The 21,609-nt window shown below is 38.7% G+C and overlaps 1 protein-coding gene across 1 annotated transcript in view; it reads right to left on the bottom strand.

The window, feature by feature from the left end:
- LOC103362927 (protein jagged-2-like) overlaps nt 1-21,609 on the bottom strand; it is an 82,289-nt gene that overhangs the window by 46,209 nt on the left and 14,471 nt on the right. Inside the window, exon 3 of the mRNA XM_008289462.1 lies at nt 10,390-10,520. Within this exon, the coding sequence (XP_008287684.1) occupies nt 10,390-10,520 (131 nt within the window). The remainder of the gene's footprint in view (nt 1-10,389; nt 10,521-21,609) is intronic.

Here is a 21,609-nt window from a genome sequence, read left to right as displayed (position 1 = left end):
CTTTCGACTGATGGTGTCTGTAGAGGCCGTAAACATGGAAGTAGTTAAATATCTATCGTAGCCACAATTCTTCCCAGTGTTGGTGAAAACTCTGGGGTTTTAAATTGGACCCAAATCGTCCAAAAAAATTCAAATTGTGTTCAAAACAACTCAAATTGTGTCCAAAGACGTCCCCACCATGATTCATGATTGTCATTTTGAACACATTTTGAGTGACGCTGGATGTTTTCCATTTTTTTTGGACGAATCTTGGGCCAGTTTGGATAATTTAACATCACTTCGAAAAGATTTTAATTTTTTTAATCCTAAACTATGGATATTTAAAATGGTTTTTGGGAAGTTTTGGATTGATATGTCCAATACTTTCTGAGGTTTTTTAAATATATATATTTTTAATTGTTTGTCCAGACACTTTCAGCTTTTTTTCTTCTTCAAATATTTAAATTCAAGGATGTTTGAGCAACAATATCTGAGGAACTAATAAGGATTAAACCCTGAAATTTCCAATGTTGTTTCTCATTGTGTCATTTATTTGGAATCTGTAATATCAGACAAGTAGGTCGATTTAAAGCTGATATATTTACTATGTTTCAAGACAGAGCTACAGAATTCAACGTGCCAAAAAATGTGCAGAAAATTAAAAAATTGAAAAAATACATTTTAAAAAGCATCCTGTGAAGTGCTTGATTGAAGAGGCCAAAATCAAACCAACATCTTAATAAATATCCACCAAATGTTGAGGCTGTTTAGAGACAACTGAGCAGAAATCGTTTGATGATTTAACATGAAAATAGTGTTAATTAAAAGCTAGAGCTGGTCTCTGCTTCAGTCTGAATGTCCTCAGAGTCTAAATAATTCACGTGTTCAATCTAACAAAGCCATTACTGTCGAAATAATCTAAAATATCACACTCATATATTGAATAAATGAACTTTTCATTGTGTTTTATGGTCTGAAGCAGCCTCTGGTGTCGTATCTGTGTGTGTTTTAATATCAGAGCTGCTGAAGTTTGACACAGTAGAAAAAAAAGAAGAAGCAGGAATCCATTTTCACGCTGTCCTGATTTAGTGAGTCTCAGTGTGAGTTAACACACTGCCACAGATTCCAGCTCCACGCCCACCACCTGAAACACTCCGCTGCTCATCTCCAGCAATTAGATATAAAAATATAGACCAATGGGCTGCCGGAGGAGGCTCGCTGTTACCAGGGAGAGCAGCCGGCCGAGGCCCATTTAGAACCGGCTTATATAAACACCAGGGGCTCCGCCGAGCAGCAGCTGATCCGCTCCGGAGTTCGTCCCACAAACCGGACCGGTCGGTTCAGGGCGGCCAACACCGTCCATCTCTGACCCGACGTTGGGTTTCTGATAGTTTAATTAGAGAAACGGTGACGTCCAGCTGCACTGTTACTGTCTTGAAAAAATAAAAAAAATAAAAAATTTAGCTCCAAAGAATACATTAAAACAGCAGAATACTATAACAAAAAAACTGTAAATAAAATAAAATAAAATAACTACAAATATCTACAAATTAATATTTTTAGCTGATTTTAAAACAATAAAATTTGTACAAGAACTAATTTTTAAAAATACAGATTTTTGATGTGAACACTGTGTAAAGTGTAAATTAATGTTTTGTTTTTTCCTGTAATTTAGTTTGACTTAAACTGTAATTTTTCAAGTGGAAAAATCTGTGAAAATACAGTTTATTAAAAAAATATTGCCAATGTAATATATATATATATATGATATGATATGATATATGATATATGATACTTTGCAATTTAACGGTCAAATACTGTAAATAAACAAACTACAATTTGTAAAACAATAATCATAATTTTGTTTATTTGTTTTTGCTAAGGTTAGCAGGTAAACAAACATTTTTTGTTTGTAATTTTACAGGTTATAATTTGTAATTTAATAAAAAAGGCAAACTCTGTAAAATAAGTTTAAAAGGTGAATTGTTTTGCCAATAAAACAGTAAAAATTGTGTAATTTTGTGGTTCAAATGACCACCTGCAGAGTCATGTGGACGTTATTTACAGATTTGGTCTTTTGTTTATTTATTTTTTTCTCAGCTTAGCATGTAAATAAACATTTGTTTTGTCTGTATATTTACTAGTAATGATGTGTAATTTAACAAAACAGGAAAAATCTATGAAGCAACAGCAAGAATACAGTAAAAAACTAGAAAATCAAAGTATTTTTGAAAGCGTGGCAGCAGAAACCCGTGACCTCTACCAGCCGTCATAGCAACATGTTTTCTTGCTGGTTGTTTTTTTTGGAGCTTTGCGAGAAACCAAAAGGTGAAAGTCAATCTCCATTCATCCTAAACCTTCCACGAGTTTCCATCTTCTGTCAGGTGAAGTGCAAACACCTGGACAGGACGATGACAGCCTCGTCATCACGCTTTGTTTTCAGGGCAACCATCAAACCTTCTCCCGGCAACCGCAACACAGCGATCACTCCGCAAACACTTAGACGTAAATGAAGTGACCGACTTTCACCCCCCTGAGGATCGGTTCGGACCTGCTCTCACTTTAAAACGGTTCCATGCAAATCACAAGGAGCCCATAAAGCAGCTCCGTCCGATGCCAGGAGGTCGTCATAAATCTCTCCAGCAGCGTGGCACAGCTAGCCAAAAGAAACTCATCAGCTAACATGCAAATCACTTGTTTTCCAACGCTGTGGGGGTTCAAGCTGCTGCTTGGTGCTATTGGGCCGTAAATCAAGCTGCAGCAAGATACCGAAAGCCCTGAAAAGGTGTCGACGAACATGATGTCTTTGCCTCCAGGTATCGGTCGGCTGCAACGCTAGAAAGTTCGTAAACATTTCCAAAGACTTCCAGAGTCAGTATTTCAAAATATAACCAAACAAACAGGTGTTTTGTAGACACACCACGACAACAAACGACAGAATTGACATTAGATGCACCTCAAGAACCAGTAAAACCACCTGAAGTGTTGTGAGTTCATCAGTCGGGAGAGTTTTTAAACGTCTATCGTCCTTGTAGCTGTTAAATAAACTCATAAAACCATTAAATCATCCGACTGCCTCCTTAGAATTACAATTATAAAGTGTTTAAAAAGCTCAATTTGATTGGCTGCTACACATCACGACAACAGCCAATCACAAGCATTGTTTACGCAGCGAGAGCGATGAGCACATCTGAGAAGCTCCGGTGAATTAGCGAAGCTGTGTTTGGAAGATGAAGCAGAAGGTTTAATAAACACCACAGAAGACCCCAATAATTCACCTCAAGGTGTTGGAATTTATTCTGCTAACAGCGCTAGGCTACGGCTATCCTTAGCGTCGTTCTCTAATCAGATTAACTTGAACGCTCTGCTCTAATGGGCAGAAACATGTCTCTAACTGAGAAACAACCTGCAAAAACTGAACAAGGAGCACAAACGTCAACAGGAATCAGGACGTTAGCTGCTTCTACAGTGGCTAGTGCTACGCTAACGGCTAGCAGCTAAGTTATTAGGCAAATTTAATGCGCTCCTTTAGCTTCAATGCAGCTGGCTAGCTCTCTCTGAAGTCATTTTGTGACTTTGTAAAAGCGACAGAAGAGAAAGAGATGAAGAAAACGGTGGAACAGCTTATTGATCTCAATCGATCGATTGATCCAAAGTGAATATGTGACGCTAACATGACATCATTCCTACGTATTCAGCTACAGTCATTCTTATTAATTAATTAACAGTTTCCTGCCATCACATGGTGTTGATAAATAACTTTCTATGTTTATCAGAAAGTTGGTCATCAGACTTTATTGATCACCAACAATCGATCCCTAATAATTGCAGCTCCCTTATCAGCCGATAACCATCAACATAATAACTGGCAGAGAGAAGAACTGAATATCTGGAGGCTTCTCCTCCGACTTCAGAGGCGTGTTCTCGCCCTGTAATCATTCCTGTAATGAGACGTCCTCCGGTATCGGCTCATGACTCTGTTCTGGGTTGTTTTGAAGCAGGCCGAGGGTTTCCTGAAGTGTCAACAGCGTGAGCAGAGTGTTTTTCCTGAGGCCTCCACAACCTGCTGCCTGGACCAGTCCAACAGAACCAACCACAGGAAGCTCAGCGCCGAACAACATCCAGCTGGTTGGAGGAAGAATCCACCTCCAGCCGCTTTGTGTCTTAAAGTGGATGTTTGTTGTAGAGAGCAGCTCTCATATCTCTACCTGAAGTAAACCAGGTTTTTTGTTTTGTTTTGTTTTTTTAAAAGTAGTTTTTAGATGGAATATTTCTGACAATTTACTGTTATTGTACAGATTTTTACCTGTTTTGTTCATTTAGAGATAATATCTAGTAAAATAAAACAACTGAAGTATCGGTAGTTTGTTTATTACGATGTTTGACTCTAAAACTATGCTTTTATAAAATTATTATTAGAGCAAATATATAATTTTTAATAGATTCTTGCCATTTTTTGAAAAGACAAATTATCTGTATATCCTCTTTTTTTGTTTTTAAGTTGAATATTTTTTACTTTTTTTTTTTTTTTTTTTTTTACAGATTTTCCTTGTTTTGGTAAATTACAGACAAAAACTTTGATTTACATTTAAACTGTGCAAAAAAAACAAAAAAAAAGAAAAGAAAAGGAAAAAAAATCTGCATTTTCACAAATTATATTTCATTCTTGTTAAAAAATAAATAATAAATAAACAAATAACACTATAAAATAACACTGTTTACGATATTTAAATCAGCAAAAAAATGTAAAGAAATAATTCAGATATGTGTAGCTATTTTCATTGTTTTTACATTAAAAAAAGAAAACTGTAAATAATATTCACTTAACTTCAGAAATGTTAATCCTTTAACAAACGTTTGGCAAAACATAAAAAAATGTAAAAAGTGTATTTAAATCAGGAAAGATGAGCGATATTTTATAGATATTTACAGTTTAAGTTAAAAGACCAATTGTGTTTATTAAGGACTGGAAAACGGTGAATCTGAGGGAAGTAAAGACCTGGAGGATGCTTTGAGGTGCTTTCATGAACTGAACTGTTGTGTTTAATCCACACGTTCATTCTTCATAATTAAATAAAAATAAACAACTTTTTACAGCCTCTTGACGCCTGATCGGCCTCCAGCTTCCTGCCAAGCTCAGCTCTGACCTTAAACACACTCTGGTTCAGGGAAACTCGCTGCAGCTCGTCGCCAGGACTCGCGTTGGCAGAAAATCAGAGGACTGAGTTTGGGCAAAGCCGAACTTGACGGGGACGCCCGAGCTCGCTGCACACCTGGAGGGACGGGAACTCCGGCTCTCTAATTACGCTGCAGCACGGCCAGAGCCGGCTGCACAGCTGGAGGCTGCAAGTCGCTGCCTGTGTGCTGACGCCGGTCCGAGTCCGAACGACGGAGGAAACCCCAAAGAGAGGCCGGAACAACACGGGCAGGTAAAGAGAAGTAAAGGAGGATGGAAAAACACTCACAGGTTTGTGCTCGTTTAGAGGTTTGTCTGTTTTTATAACGATTAACTATGAACGTAGAGATTTTCCCTGTTTTGTTAAATTACATGTTAGATTAAAATATGAAAAAAAAAAAACGTGTTAATTTACACGTAGATCCCCCAAAAGTGCAAAACTATGATTAACATTCACATTTAAAAGAAAGGCGGTTTGTTCTTTTACATCCGACTATAACGTGACACATTTTTTATTGCTCCTGAAGAATAAAACTGAATTATTTCACTGATATTTGTTGTTATTTTAAAGACAATTTATGCACATTAAGGACTGAAAAACAGTCAGAACATTTTCTATCTTACTAAAAATATTATTTTTCCACAAAGAGGTCAGAATTTAAAAGAAAAGTTCTGCATGTTTAAGACTTTTTAGTTGTTTTTCTGTTTGGTTAAATTACAGAAGAAAAAAAAAATCACAGAAACAAAGCATAAAATTACATGTTGACTGTAAAACATAAAAATATGAAGAAATAATCATCAAAAATCTGTTTATTTTCCAATGTCTATAAATCAGCAAAATAAAATTATTCTACAAAAAAATGCCTTTTTCTGAAGAAAAAAAATTTTTTTTTAAGAAACGGTAAAACGTTTAAAATACTACAGATTTCATTTTCCCTGTTTCATTAAATTAAAGACAATTTCTAGTAAACTCTCAAAAACAGATAAATTTACATGTTGACCGTAAAATATATATATCATTTTTTTAAATAGTAAATTATTCTTCTACAATGCATGATGGCAAAATATAATCATCTTACTGTATTTAAATTAACAAAAAATAATTCATTTGCACATATTTGTAGATAATTTGTAGTAAACTCACAGAAAATATAAATGCACGGATTAATTCTGTTTTTTAAAAAAGGCAAAAGCTGTAAATAATCTGAATTTTTAACAGTAATTTGCTCTTTTACAATGCATGACAGCAAAATGACTGTTGAATTGTGTTTAAATGAGGTAAAATATCATTCATTTACCCGTACTTGTGTATAATATGAAGTAAACTCACAGAAAATATGAAGTCATGTTATTTAGAAAAAGGTCAAAGCATTTTTATAAATACTTTTTTCTGATATGCATGACTGTTTAACTGCATACAAAACGTTTTATTGTCACTTCTTGAGTGTTTCCGTGACGGTTTTGTCTCAGACTTCACCAGGTTTACGTGTGCCGTCTATAACCGGCTCTATTTTTATCCCGGCCAGCGTGACTTCTCGTCGGGTTTCCGTCTGACTCGGCGTTCGGCTGCTGACAGACCCGCTGACAGGTTCGGGGCTCAGACGTCGCCGTCACGCCACCGGACTCGGTCCAAGTCTGCAGGCCGGGCCGCGGCGGTCGAGCCGTCAGCGCCTCCCGGAGCCTCCGACCCCCCGGATAAATAAAGCCAGCAGGCCCGAGGCCCGGATGCCGGCCTGTCACGCCGCCGCTGGATAACGACGTGGCGTGCGGTAGCTGGACAGCTGCCGGGACGCTAATTAGGCTCCGTAATTAATGGCTTAACGAGGCAGGCCCAATATAGAGGAGGGTCCAAAACAGCCCGAGTGACCCTGAAGAGGGCGAGAAGGCGTCAAGAACCGGCCGTCAGTCACAGGTCCAACATCAAGGCTTCAATCTGGTGATTCTCCAACACACAGGAATAAAAGAGGAGAAAGTTCTGCTGCTTTTCATGAGAAAAATATCTTTTAAATTATTATTTATATTATTATTTATAATTATTATTATTAGTATTATTATTATTATTTTATTTTTTTTTACAATTTATTGGTGATTTACAGATTTCCCCCTTTTTTGAATTACAGGTAATATCTGGTAAAATTACAGAAATAAATATCTACTGAAAATAGAATTATTTCACAGATTTCTGCCATTATTTGAAAGAAATGTTACGTAAATTAAGTTGTAACTAAAATGCTTTACAATGTTTGAGCAAAAAATTCTTATTATTTTAAAATCATATTTATACATATTTTGAAAAATATTTTACAGATTTATTATTTTAAAGAAAAAAATATGCATAATAAGAACCAAAAATAGCAAATTATTTTTTAACTTCTATTTCAGATTTACAGAAAAAGTATTCATTTACATGTTAATCATAAAAAATCCCAAACTATAAAAACATCTATAATAAAATGTGTAGTTTTAGACATTTGAGTGTGAAATTAGATGATTTAACTGTATTCAAGTCGTTATTTCAAAGAACATGCATCACTATTAATGACTGAAATACGATAAATGATAATTATCTCCTGTTATTTTCTGTTACGTTTCTTTTTTCGACTGTGAAATCTGAACGACGCTTTTGGACACGAACGTTTTTTTTCCACATGAAAAGTGGCACAAACACAAACTCTGTAATTTGTGACTAAAGCTCAATAAATCTAATAAAGGGCCTGAAAGGACTCGGAGCTGACGATTAGATTTCACAACAGGGTTTTTCCTGCTCGCAGGAATGTTTGGCGTCGCCCCAGAGATGTTTCAGGCAGCGCCAAAGGAAAACCATCTGCGCCAAGAAGATAAGAGTCGAGATGGAGCGAGTGGCAGCGGGTTTCTGGTAAATCAGGGACTCGTTTATCCACAGTTAGTTTAGCTCTAAAGCTTCAGGTCTGGCAGCTGTTTGGACGTTTCTAGCGTTCATGAGCTGAAAACGTCGACGCTAACGATGACTGATTGTCTCCACAGCAGCATCCGGTGCAGAAAACGGCAGCACGGGGGCAAAACAGACGGATCTGGAGGCGTTTCTGTCAAACCCTGATTAGAATCTAGAGCTCCACGTTGGTGGCACAAAAACACAACAAAGGAGGCGCCGCCTGCAGGTAGGAAGGTGGAGCATCCTAAATAACGAGGCTCGACCGCTGATTACATCCCCTGATTAGCCTTCCTCCCTCCGAGCGCTGCTGTGAAAACAAAGCCAAGAACAGACCTGAGATCAGGGGAGCGTGTGCGAACAGGGAGCTGTGTGCAGGCAGGTCGCAGCTTTAATGGCCTCTCAGGTATGCTAACGGTTCACACGGTCAACGCCGGCTACGTCCCAGCCGGCGTTCCCATGCACGTCATCACTGTGATTGATGCGTTTCAGCTGAGTAAGAATCTCATTTAGCGCTTCGTCACAGGCCTCCAGGCTCACGTTTCACACCGGCTGCTCACGAAATCCTGTTTCTTCGGCGTGATCGAGGACTTGAAGTTGGCTCCTTTATTAGCACGTACCGCTAACAGGTATAGAAGACCTTGTTGTGGTGCCGTTGCTAGCTAAACCCCCATAATGCCCATCGGCACAGTGGAAAATCTGAATCAGAAACACATGAACCGGTTCCTATCAGGGCTCCAGACTCACGTTTTATACCGGTGGCACACAAAATCTAGTTTCTTCGGCTTGATCTAGGACTCAAAGTTGGTAAAAGGCAGCTCTTTTATTATTACGTACCGCTAACAGGTATAGAAGACCTTGTCGTGGTGCTCATTGCTAGCTAAACCTCCACAATGCCCATCGTCTCAGTAGAGAATCTGAATCAGAAACCCATGAACCAGTTCACATCAGGGCTCCAGACTCATGTTTTAGACCGGTCGCACACAAAATCGTGTTTCTTTTACATGATCTAGGACTTAAAGTCGGTTCTTTCATTAGCACGTACCGCTAACAGGTATAGAAGACTTTGTCGTGGTGCCCGTTGCTAGCTAAACCCCCACAACGCCCATCGTCAGAGTAGAAAATCTGAATCAGAAACACTTTTACCAGCTAAAGATTCACGTTTTACATCTGTTGCATTGAAAATCTACTGAATACCACATGTCACGTGTCACCGGTTTTGTGGGATCCCTGCTACATGTTGGTATTTTCTTAACGCATCATGTTTTTATTATTTTGCATCAACACGATCGAGGATTTAAAGTCGTAGAAAAGAACATGTTTTAGCAGGCGCCATTAACCAGCACAGACGTTCTTGCCGTTGCTAGCTAAACCCCCACAATGCTAACTGCTAGCTAACATGAACTTCTTGTAGTTTAATCGTAGCAACTGCTTGAGTTCCTTGAAGACGTTCCACCTCTCATCCAAGAGGCTTCATCAAGTCTTACTGACTAGTTCTAGACACTTCTGTCCTTAAGTGTCATTACCACTTGAGTTTTGGTTTTTAATCGGAGGTTTGTTGCTCCTCCCCCTCGTTAGCAAGTCCAGTTTTCTACGATGAAACTACCAGAATAGCCAAGACCTGGATGACTGAGAATCTTCACAGACATGAACTTCCTGTAGTCTGGGTGGAACATCTGGATCAGAAACACATGAACCAGTTCACATGAACCAGTTCACATCAGGGCTGAAGACATTCTACGAGAATCTTTAAGTTGTCCGACACTTTCATCCGGTATCAAATATCTCAAACCCTAAAAATATTTGCTTCCTCAGAAATGTTCAACTTCAAAACTGTCCAAAAAGTTTGAAATGGTCCATATTTACTCAAACATTGTAATTCTGAACATATTTTGGGTCATTTTCAACAAAATCCAAGTCGTTTTTTAACAGTTTTCCAGCCATTCTGAACCATTTTGAATGAATTTGAGTAAATTTGGGGGCAAATTTCAAGTTATTTTGGACAACTGTAGACTGAGAGGAAAATAAAAACCTACTGGACCAATAAATAAATGCAGCATGGATCAGAACCAGTGAACAGATGAGCCAGTTGTTGGAGATACATCCAGCATGGTGGAACATCTTTCTACATCTGATGGTGGAACATCTGTCCAGAGTTATGAATGTAATGGTTAAACATCTGTAATATGAGGTAACAGCTGTGGACACCTGCTACGTGTTGATTCTGGTGGGTTTATTTTTGTATTTTTTATGCTTTCTGACTTTCTAACTTCACACTGGACGTCTCTGATCCTCTCTCCTTCTCTTCATGTTATCTTGTCATCACAGAGCTGCAGGACTTGATGCTGCAGTGATAAATGCGTCAGGACTTGCAGGCGGGTCAAGGCCACACTCACCGTTGCTGCTGTGGGTGCCGTTGTCCCGGTCCCAGGCCTCCACGATGACGGTGTACGCTCTCTGAAACACAAGAGACGGCGGGTCAGAGGTCATGGCACAGAAACACAGTGAGGCGCTGCAGGACGTGCACAGACAGCCGCCGGATAGCGTCACTCATAAACCGGCTGGTACACGGCGCTCAGCGACTGTGGGAAAAGCCGTCCCGTTCCCACACTGCTGTCACTGATTAGCCTGCAGGAGCCCCAGGCTGGTTAACGAGTGCAGCAACACGCTCACCTGGAAACCAGCGGCGAGCTTTAGTGTCACAATCTGCTTTCTGAGCCAGAAAGAAGGAAAAAAGAAGTGACTGAGCCCAGTTTCATCATCATCATCATCAGCAGCAGCAGCAGCTCCTGGTTCGACGAGGACTCGTGAGGCAACATATCGATCTCCGGTGGGGAAATCCACGTCTCCCACCGGGACCTGGCCGCCTGCCTTCCAGGTCGAGTGTTGGAGGATGATGGAATCGGTGTCGCTCGGGGTTTTCTTGCAACACGCCGCAGATGGAGGCCGAACAATTCATAGAAATACCATCGAAACACTGACAAGATGATGACAACCAACGTTAAATGAAGCGTGCAGATGTGAGGAAACACATCAGATCTATGCCTGTTCCAGAGCAGAAGAACACAGAAACAAGCTGCTGATTCAGCAAACGTGCTGCTGCTGCTGCTTAAACCACTTCATGCAAACACAGAAACTTCTTTGAATTTTTTCTGATGCAACACTTCAAAATGCACATTAAAGCAGGTTATAGACGCATCTCCAGCCCTGCAGGACGCTCTGCAAACACCGCTCAGCTACTCATATGTACAATATTTAGTCTTTCAGGTGCAATAGTTCATTCCTTTAGAAAGAATATTTAAATTTGCATGTTCATTATTTCATTTTCGTGCAAAATATGTCAAAGTTTTGTGCAGAATTTCATTTTTTTAATGTGCAAACGTTCATTTTTCAGGTGCAATATTCAAATTTCATGCGTAAAATGACATTTTAATGTAGAAACTGTCGAAGGTATGTGCGGTATTTCATTTTTCAGGTGCAGTAGTTCATTTTTTTGGAAGAATATTTAAATTTGCATGTCTAATATATAATTTTAGTGCAAAACATGTCAAAGTTTTGTGCATTATTTAATTTTTTATGTACAAAAGCTCTTTTTTTTAGGTGCATTTCATGCGTAAAATTACATTTTTAATGTACAAGTCAACGTTTTGTGCAGTATTTGATTATTTCATGTGCAGTAGATCATTTCTTAGGTGCAATAATTAAATTTGCATGTTTAATATTTCATTTTAATGCAAAACATGCTCGAGAAACACGACCAAGAGCCTCCAAACTGCTCAGAAGCTGATAGTTTCCAGAACAAGCCCGATCCAAGGAGGTCCAACCTCACAGCCCACATGACTCCAAGCATCTGCTGCCAACAGACACAATATTCCAGACTCTAGATAGGCGTATACGCTGGACATCCAGAAAATCGGTTCCCTTGAGCTATTTCTACAAAATTATGTACCTACACAATAAACTACATTTTCTAATGTGTCGAGGGGAACTTTATTTTGAAATCAACATAATTTTTGAGCTGTAATGTTGAAGAAAAGGCGGCCAAAGAGTCAGAGTGAGGAGGAAGTAGAATTAATCAGAATTAAGTTTGTTTACTTTCAGTTTTTACTTGTTTTCTGGTTCAGTTTAGGAAAATATTTGTTGGACACGTTGTAGAGACTTTAGTTAAGTTTAGGCACCAAAATCACCTGGTTCAGGTTAAACTACGACTCTTTTACTGCTTCTTTCTTCCATTTTACAGGTTAACACGGTGACTAATCCCATCCTAAAGTAATATATATATATATATATATATATATAAAGCAAAGCAGTAAAGCAATAAAAAAAGCTACAAAGATAAGTTGATGTGAAACCCATTTCTGATGTTTGTAATGTAATCCATCAGAAAATAATTCAGTTTATCAGCATGGGGATGTCATTTTAAACATCCTGAACCCTTTTTCCATCATTAAGCTAAATATTCTGAGCAGTGCAACAGATACAAAGTTCAATAACAGACTCTGAGTAAAACTAATTGAGTCTGAAAGGTAGAAAACGTCCAGATTTATTTCTGGGATTGAGCTAAAAGTGTTCAGTCGAGGCTGAAGTTGCTCAAAACTGAACTTTCTGCAGCTTTAACAGTCGTCATGTCCGACACAAAGCAGCAAACCCAACACTGGATGGACCTCAGTGACCAACATTCGTGGATTTTCTGGGTTCACCACAGGTTCTGGGCTCCAGAGATCCGCCGCCGTGAGCCTTCGCTCAGTGCTCGGTGTGCTTGTTGTGCGGCTCAGCGGGCAGCACACTCTGCCCTACTTCCCCGAGCAGCCGGACTCCAGCGTCCCAACACCAACAAACCGCCGCTCTGGATTGTTTCAGGTGCAAATCTTTTTTTTTTTCTTTTCTTCCTTGTTCTCGGGCATCAGCAAACAAACGGAGCCGGAGCTCGCCGTCTGTCGACCGCATGGGGCCGGACCGGCAGCTGTGAGTTCCCATGACCCGAGTCTGACTCATGGAGACCGAAGGCTGCGGGGCAGATTACAGGGGAGGCAGATTAGAGGCGCACCGAGCAGCACCGAGGCGCAGCAGAGCGGCGGCGCTTTACGGCGCTGCACAGGGAGGTTCAGGCAGTTCAGACCAGACGCCGAGTCACAAGTCGCACGTGGGAACGTTGTGGGAGCTCGTAGCTGCAGGTCCAGGAGGCTGGACGTCATGAACAGTCTGCAGCAAACGGCCTCAAAGCGGAGCGCTGACCTGCTGACAGGGCGCCGAGGAACGGCTGCTTCATGGAGGCAACGAGTTTACTGAAGAGTCTGAAGAATATTTACAGTTTACAGCACGTCAGTGTGATGGGAAATGGTTTAGTTTATAGGCAAAATATTGAAGTCTGCATGTGCATTATGTCATTCTTCAGGCGCTATATTACAGTTTTCTGGGCAATAGTTTGCTTTGTCGTGTGCAATATTTCATATTTAGGCAGAATATTCAAATTTGCATGTGCATTATTTAATTTTTGTGCAAAACATGACAAAGTTTTGTGCAGTACTTCATTTTTCTATGTGCAAATGATCATTTTTCAGGTGCAATTTTTAAATTTCATGCATAAAATTACATTTTAATGTACAAAAGTACAAAGTTATGTGTGGTATTTAATTGTTTTATGTGCAATACTTAATGTTTCAGGTTAAGCAGTTCAAGTGCTATAATTCTGTTTTTAGGTGCAATATTCAAATTTGCATGTGCATTATTTCATTTTAGTGCAAAACATGTCAAAGTTATGCACAAAAGTTCATTTTTTGTGTAAAAACGTTCATTTTTCAGGAGCAACTTTTTATGTACAAAAGGTCAAAGTTCTGTGCAGTGTTTCATTTTTCAGGTGCTACATTTTACTTTAATGTTTAATATTTAAATTTTTCTATGTGCAAACGATCATTTTTCAGGTGCAATATTTAAACTTCATGCGAAAAATTACATTCTAATGTACAAAATGTCAAAGTCGTACAATATTTTATTTTTTAGGTGAAATGTTTAAATTTGCATTTGTAATATTTCATTTCACTGCAAAACACGTCAAAGTTATGTACAAAAGTTACAGGTTCTGGTTCTGCTACAGTTACAGGTTCTGGTTCTGGTTCTGGTTCTGCTCCAGCGCTGCTACCGACCAGGAGACCAACTTAAATCAATGAATACAAAGACATGAATCAGATCTGAGAGAACGTCGAGGAAACCGACGGCTTTGGGTTTGAAGCAGCAGAGACGTGAAGCATGGAGACGCTGAGGTCACTTTAACCTCTGATTCATGAAATAGGCAGAAACGACGTGAGAGTGAGCGTCTGTGATCTGGCTGCTCTTATCTCACCTCCGTCCGGCTAATGCCTGCTGCTGAATGTGGAGCTCTAATCTCTGGCTCGCGTATCAGACGAAGCGTGAAACCTAATGTGGGAAAATATTTGCAGTAAATGTTTGCTGCTGGTTTTCTTTTCTGTCGACGTCACGGCAGCAGCTTCAGCCTCAGACTCCTTCAGAGGAAGTAAAAATAAAGGACGAGGAGGTTTAACAGCCACCACAGGATCCCAGAACATTCAGCACCAATCAAAGGTCACGTTTTCAACTTTCAACCAGCAAACGCTGGTGTTTGTCGGACTCAAAGTGATGATTTTATTCCTCCATCGGTTGCTAGTTAGCTTCCTGTCTGTTTTTATAACGAGCACGAAGCTGAAAAGACAGAAATGAATCAACGTTTCTTATAGTTTCAGGCCAGTTCGTCCACGTTTCTGTAGCTGGACCAGACTTTAGTCCATCGCTGCTCATTTTTACGCAACTACAGTCGTGACTCAATGATCCGACACTAAATGTAAAAGCTTCTTTCATGTCGGATTGTCAAGACGGAGGTGGAGATACAAGGAGGGCTGGATGCCTGAAGGCTCATTAGTTGATATTCATTGTTCATAGTTGTTATAATAACTAGTAGTTCTGGTCCCAGTAGCACTTTCTGGGCTCAATTAATGATGAATATCCAAACATTTGGCGCGGTCGGGGCACATGTCCACCCCGGGGCAGCGCTCTGACGGGGTGGAAGTGTCCAGAACATACAGGCAGTACTTGGCTGCTGATGCTAGTTTAGTCAGTGGTCACACTTCTGTTTCCTCCATCGGTGGCGGTGGGGGAGTGGCAGATACACTCCACCGTTATCATCCATGTTTACTTCCATAAACACTGAGCACGCTCGTTGCGTGTGATGTCATCGTGTCCTCTTCTGCACATGCGGGACACTTTTGGGTCGTATGAAGTTCTCACAGCAGATCACATACAAGTCGTGTTTAACTGGAAACGTGAACGAACTCACAAAGAAATCCTCATTGAGCATCAAGTCCTGCAGTGTGAACGTAGCCAATCTGTGGGATTGTTCAGTCAGATAATACACCGTCATCCTGATTGGTGACATTAAATGTCATGTCAGAGTCAGAATCCAAGGCTGTCGCTATGTTAAGGCTGTTTTTATGGGTTCTGATTGTTTTTTCTGAAAAGGTTTTCGGATCATTAAGAGTTGGATTATCGAGTCATGACTGTACCGAACAGTCCAACGTATCTGTAACACCTGGTGAAGGAAACACGCTAGTTGATCTGCTGCTGGTTTAAAGCTCGACTTTTATCCCTGAATCTAATGAATCTGCACTTATGAGCAAAGAAACATCCGTCATCTCTACACCTTCATCCTCACCAGGGTCGTGGGGGGCTGGAGTCTATCCCAGCTGACTTAGTGTGAAGGCAGGTTCACCTGGACAGGTCACCAGTCTATCACAGGGCTACACTTAGAGACAGACAACCAAGCACACTCACATTCACACCTACGGACAATTTAGAATCACTAATTAACCTCAGCGTGTTTGTGGACTGTGGGAGGAAGCCGGAGAACCCGGAGAGAACCCACGCTGCACGGGGAGAACATGGAGACTCCACGCAGAAAGATCCTGGGTGTCCTCACCGGCGACCTTCTCCAACAACATCCCGCTTCCTGAGATAGTTTGTTTAATACTTTATTAATCCTTGAGGGCCAAAGAGTAAAGTTATCACCACCATGAATACTGAGGATGTCCAGTAAGTTTAATACGTCTGAGTAGAAACGTCCCGTCTGGAGTGTGGCGCAAAAAACGTCCAACAAAAGCAAAAGACAATTTCAATGACAGAAATATGCAAATGAGGCGTAACAAGCGTAAAAATGCATCAACTTCAGGAGCAGAACTGTTAATTTATGGATAAAATCAGCTTCATTTACTTCATTGTGACGTTAAAATCAAAGGTTTGCTCTGATTTTTATTCATTTTTGGTTCTTTTAGTCGCTCCGTAGATCAGAATACGCCGTCAAAAAGTGACGCTATCAGAGGTCGGCGTCACAGCGTTTGTCCTTGAAGCGTTTGTGGCGTCGCCGGCGGGAGGAAGGGCGACGAACGACGAAGAACGGGAGACACTCGACACCTCCGAGCCGATTCACAGGAGTCGGAGGGATTTGAGTTTTCATTAGCGGAGGGGAAGGCGGCCGACGTCCTCGCCTTCACTTCACCTGTTCAATGAATAAATTACCGCAGCGACAGCCGGCGGCGGCGCTCGGCTGCCGAGGGTTCAGGGTTCTGCTCGTCGTACATGCTAACGAGATAAAGTCAGAAAACAAGCTGACAAACCAGCAGAGGCACGATTATATGACATTAAATCGACTAAACACGAGAAAAAACTGGAGCCAGACGTGTTTTTTTACACATATGACTCGATTTGTTCCCCCAAGAACATTTTTATCGACTTCCCCAGTTGATTAATCGCAACAAGAAAATGATGCTTTTCTGTCGCAATTTTGCTCAAATTTTACGTTTAAAGGTGAAAATGAGGTCATATTTATGTAAAAACGCACCAACGTCAAGAGCAAGAACTGATTTTTGGATAAAAATCCTCGTTTCATTCGGTTTTAGACGTTAAACTCAACGGTTTTGATCCACTTTTTATCACATCCTGTCATGTGTGTAGGAGTTAAAGCTCCAGTAGATCCAGCTGTGAGCAAACCTCCACGTGGAAACCTTCAGAACGTAAACAGGAAGAAAGCCGGCGGACGCACGTGTTGCTTCAGTGGACGTTTCCTCCTCAAAATGTGAAATAAAACAGAGAAAGCAGCCATTAAAGATGTAAATTAAACTGGACGCACAGAGACGAAGTCCAGTGAAAAAAACTGGCAAAAAAATGAAAAATGGACCAAAAGCAGCTCAAACTCTCTGAATAATCGGGTGTTTGTGGCCTCGCTGCTCTGTAACGTCATGGTTTGGTCAAAAATAAGGATTTAAAATGAGATTTATCTGCTAGATTAAAGGTTAAAACAGGAAACCATGTGAAACCTCAGCGTGTTGAACGACGTTTATGCAGCTCTGCTCAGACGACGGCCGACTTCTTCACGTCTACGCTAAAAAAACTAGAATCTGAGCTCCATGTTGAGTCTTTTGAGTCTCATTGTAGCTGCAGCAGAATAATCAGTGTTTCTGATGAGACGTAAAATCACCTCCACAGAGTTCAAAGAGGATTTTTTTATTGCAAATTGTCTGGAATCTTTAGTTTAGATGTTTAAATGAGGCCTAATGACCTGTACGAGGACGATTCCTTCACAAAGGTCGAAAATATACGAAATTAATTTATTAAATTATTCAGGTTAAGCTCAATAATTAATAATAAGATGTGTACGATAGTTTGGTGAATTAATATATATAGAAATTTTGTACCCTGTACTATTTTAAAATGTAATTTTATGAAAAAAAAATGTGCATTTATTTTGCAGATTTATCCATTTTTTAAATTATTTAATAACCGTGTAATAAAATCGGTAATTTTGCAAATTTAAAAAAAGGATTATTTTAATGTATTTAAATATTTGTATTTAAATTCTAAAAAATTGATTTTATTATAATAAATATAATTATTTCACACACATTTGCTGTTATTTGACAGACAAAAAAAAAGCACCGTAAGGGAAAAAAATGTAAAGATAAAATAAAACAACAAAAACAGGCTAAAATTGTAAAATATTGTCTACATATATAGTAAATTAATAAATTAAAAAAATTACAGTTTCTCTGCAATTTTTCAGCTAAAATTGAAAGATAAAGAAAAAGAAAAATTTGACTTTTTTTTATAGCATTTAAAATTTTTTAATAATTTTTATTACAATATATATATAATATAATATATATAATATACATGCTGTGTTTAAATCAGCAACAAATGAAGATAAATATATAAATCGTAAAACTAGACAATTTTTCACTGTATTTAAATTTTTAAAAATACATGTTATTATAATACATATATAGAATTATTTCACAAAAATTTTCTGTTATTTGAAAGACAAAAAGAAAGTACCATAAAGAAATAATAGTGCCTGTAAAAACAACATTAAAGTTTTAAAAAAACAAGCTTGACTTTTAAAAAAATGTTTACATATATCGTACATCTCTCTTTTTATAATGTGGAACCACAAAATTACTGTTTTGCTGCTTTTAAATCAGCCAAAAAAAGAAAATAAATTTTAAAAGTATATATTTATAAATAGTAAAATTTAGTAAAATTAGACTATTTTTTACTGTATTTAAATTTTTTAAAATATATTTTATTATAATACATATATATAAATATTTTACATAAATTTGTCATTATTTGAAAGACTCCCAAAAAATCTCTAAAAATAACATCAAATAAAAAAAAATTAAAAAAACCAGGTTTAAATCATAACATCTACATATATGGTAGATCTTTGTTATGACATTGTGGGACCATAAAAATGCATTTAAATCAGTCAGAAATTAAATTGTTAAACCAATATAAGTCCTTATATTCTGAATTTTAACCAGATTTTTCCTACTTTTTTTCCTACAGTATCTGGTTTATTATAAATATAAAAATATTTAAACATAATTACCAGAAATCCCCTTTTTATCATAAATGTGCTCTAAAAATAAACGTTCCTTTAATTGAAGGCTCACAGCAGTAGCGAACTGTTAATGAGAAAACAATCATAAAAAGATCCTGAGAGCCAATTAACAGCTCAATGGAACACCACCAACCAGGAGCTCACACCTGTCACGTCACACCTGTTCACCCGCCACCATGAATAAAACATGCGCGTGCCGGCGGCGGCGGGGAGCCGGTGAGGACGGTTAATTTAGCTCGTCATTAACGGAACCAGCCCAGCGCCACCTTCCCTCCCCGAGGACGCGGCGCTCAGACGGCAAATCTAATCAAAGCTGATCTAATCAGGTCTCCACCAGCGACCCACTTCACGGTTCCCACACCAGAGCGGCGAGCTGCTATTTCTGTCTGCAGGTCGCCGCCGCTCCTCCAGCGACGGCAGGAATCCTCCCAGAAAACACCGAAAAGGCTCGGTCTGGACCAGAATCCAGATGTGGAGCTGCTGCTGCTGCTAACAGCTGCTGCAGGGACCAAGTCCATCCAGCTGCTACAGTCTGAGTCGTTGTTAAAGAGTTTCAGTGAAACCCTGAAGAGAAAACTGTCTTTTATTTAGTATCTTTAACCAATTTTACAACATTTACAGCTGCAGAAAAAATAATTTTAAAAAATCATTATTTTGCTGATTATTTGATTTAAAAAAAAATAAAAAATTTAGTGTATTGAGGATGGAAATGTGTAAGTAGTCTGGATTTGACCAGTTTTGTTAAATTACAAACAATATAAGAATAACATACGATTTTTAAAAGGGCCATAAAACCTCCATATGTTATTTTGTTCAATTACACATAAAAAAATGAAATAAAATCACTGAAAATAAACATAATTTACACATTTTTAACTGTTTTTACCATAAAATGTAATTTTAAGTGTATTTTAATAGTCAAATTTATTATTATTTTTAAATAAATATATATGTACATATATATGCATAAATAGGATGTTATCTGAAAGTAAAATTATTCAGTAAAATCAGAGAGAAAAGGTAGTAATTGACTTTTTTTTTTTAAAAAAGGACAAAATTGTAAACAATGTTCACATGAGAAATCTGTATTTCTTTATAAATAGTAATATGCCTGAGCGTAATATTACATTTTACATCATTATATTATTTTTTACTGTATTTAAATTTGCAAAGAAAAATAATTTTCTTGATATTTTCTAAAATTTTAAAGAAAGCTTATGTTTAATAAGAAACTTTAACAAAAACTTTAGATAATTTTAAAACTGTCATTAGAACGATTTTTTGTCAAAGTAAAGACAACAGCTACTAAGATCACTAAAATAAATATTTTAATCAACTCATCTGATAAAAACAGGCCAGAAATAATGTCCACCTCATAAATGTTGTTATTAAACAGATATTTAAATGTTTTATACAGGATTTTCTCCAGATGTGGATCATTTTTCATAAACTTTTTCATCACAAATTGAGCTCGTTTCTGTAGTTTTGAAGACTTCAGATGAAACTGGCAGCACGGAGATCAAATCTGAGCCCAACAATCTTCTTTTTTATGTTTTATTGCCTCCTCAGATGCTGCTCTCACATTGTGTCCTACAACCAAAACCTCTCATCGTCCGTCTTCTGTTTGTTTTTGTTCCATCGTCTCTTTTGAATCTGCAGGAACGTGAAGGAACGTGAAGGAACACCAGAAGCTGAAACAATCGACAGAAACCAAGAAGAAGAAGCGTCTCAGAGAACCAGACCTCTGGCCCGATGCTGCGTTAATTCTAAGAACAACATCTGGATTATCCTGATTCCACTCCAGCGGTTCGATTGTAAACAGAGCGAAGAGCCAGATTCAGTCCGACCATGACCGTAAAAGTCCACAGCGACTCGCCGACCACATCCCCTCGGCTTCCTCATGACCGGCCGAGCTCAGAGGGGCGGCGGGTCGGAGCCAGCGGGTCAAACGGTGAGTGTTTGAGCCGCAAGAGGTTCAAAAAGAAAAAGAGTTTAAGAAGCAGAAGCAGGAAGCTTTAAGTTAAACACAAGCATGTGCATATGTGGAGCAACAACATCCAGAATTAGCACAATGATCTTGATCGGTGTTGATTTTTCATTGATTTGACCTCATGTTGCGTTAAACCTTTGCTAGCATACAAAGTTTTACGCCAAGACCCAAAATAATCTTCTCTGGAATTCCAGATGCTGAATACACACAAAATGCACCCAAATCTTCTCATCAGGGGCCACAATTTACAGATTTTCCCTAAACGCCTCATAGGCAGGCTACAGCGGATGCTAGCTAGTTAGCGGCATTAGCACAGAGAAGCTTCTAGTCTCCGTTACAGACAGATGTCAGACCAGAAACTAGATAGAAAATACTGAAATAAAACGTTCTGTTGTCAGATTTTGGCCAAAATAATATTCAACCATTTAAATCATTTCAAACAGAGCTGCTTTCACGTCCATGTTGTGCTACATGTTCACGGATCTTTGCATCAAAATACGACATAAAACAAACTTCATCTAAATTTCGGTGCATCTAGAGGCAAAACATGAATAAAAAGGCACCTAAATCTCCTCATTTACTAAACATCTGCTGATCAGTAGGCTTTAAAGTTT

Source organism: Stegastes partitus, unplaced genomic scaffold, assembly GCF_000690725.1.
Source record: "Stegastes partitus isolate 25-593 unplaced genomic scaffold, Stegastes_partitus-1.0.2 Scaffold616, whole genome shotgun sequence".
In the NCBI taxonomy this organism is placed as follows: domain Eukaryota; kingdom Metazoa; phylum Chordata; class Actinopteri; family Pomacentridae; genus Stegastes; species Stegastes partitus.
Note: the sequence above shows the minus strand (reverse complement) of the source record. Positions and strands in the feature narration are given on the sequence as shown.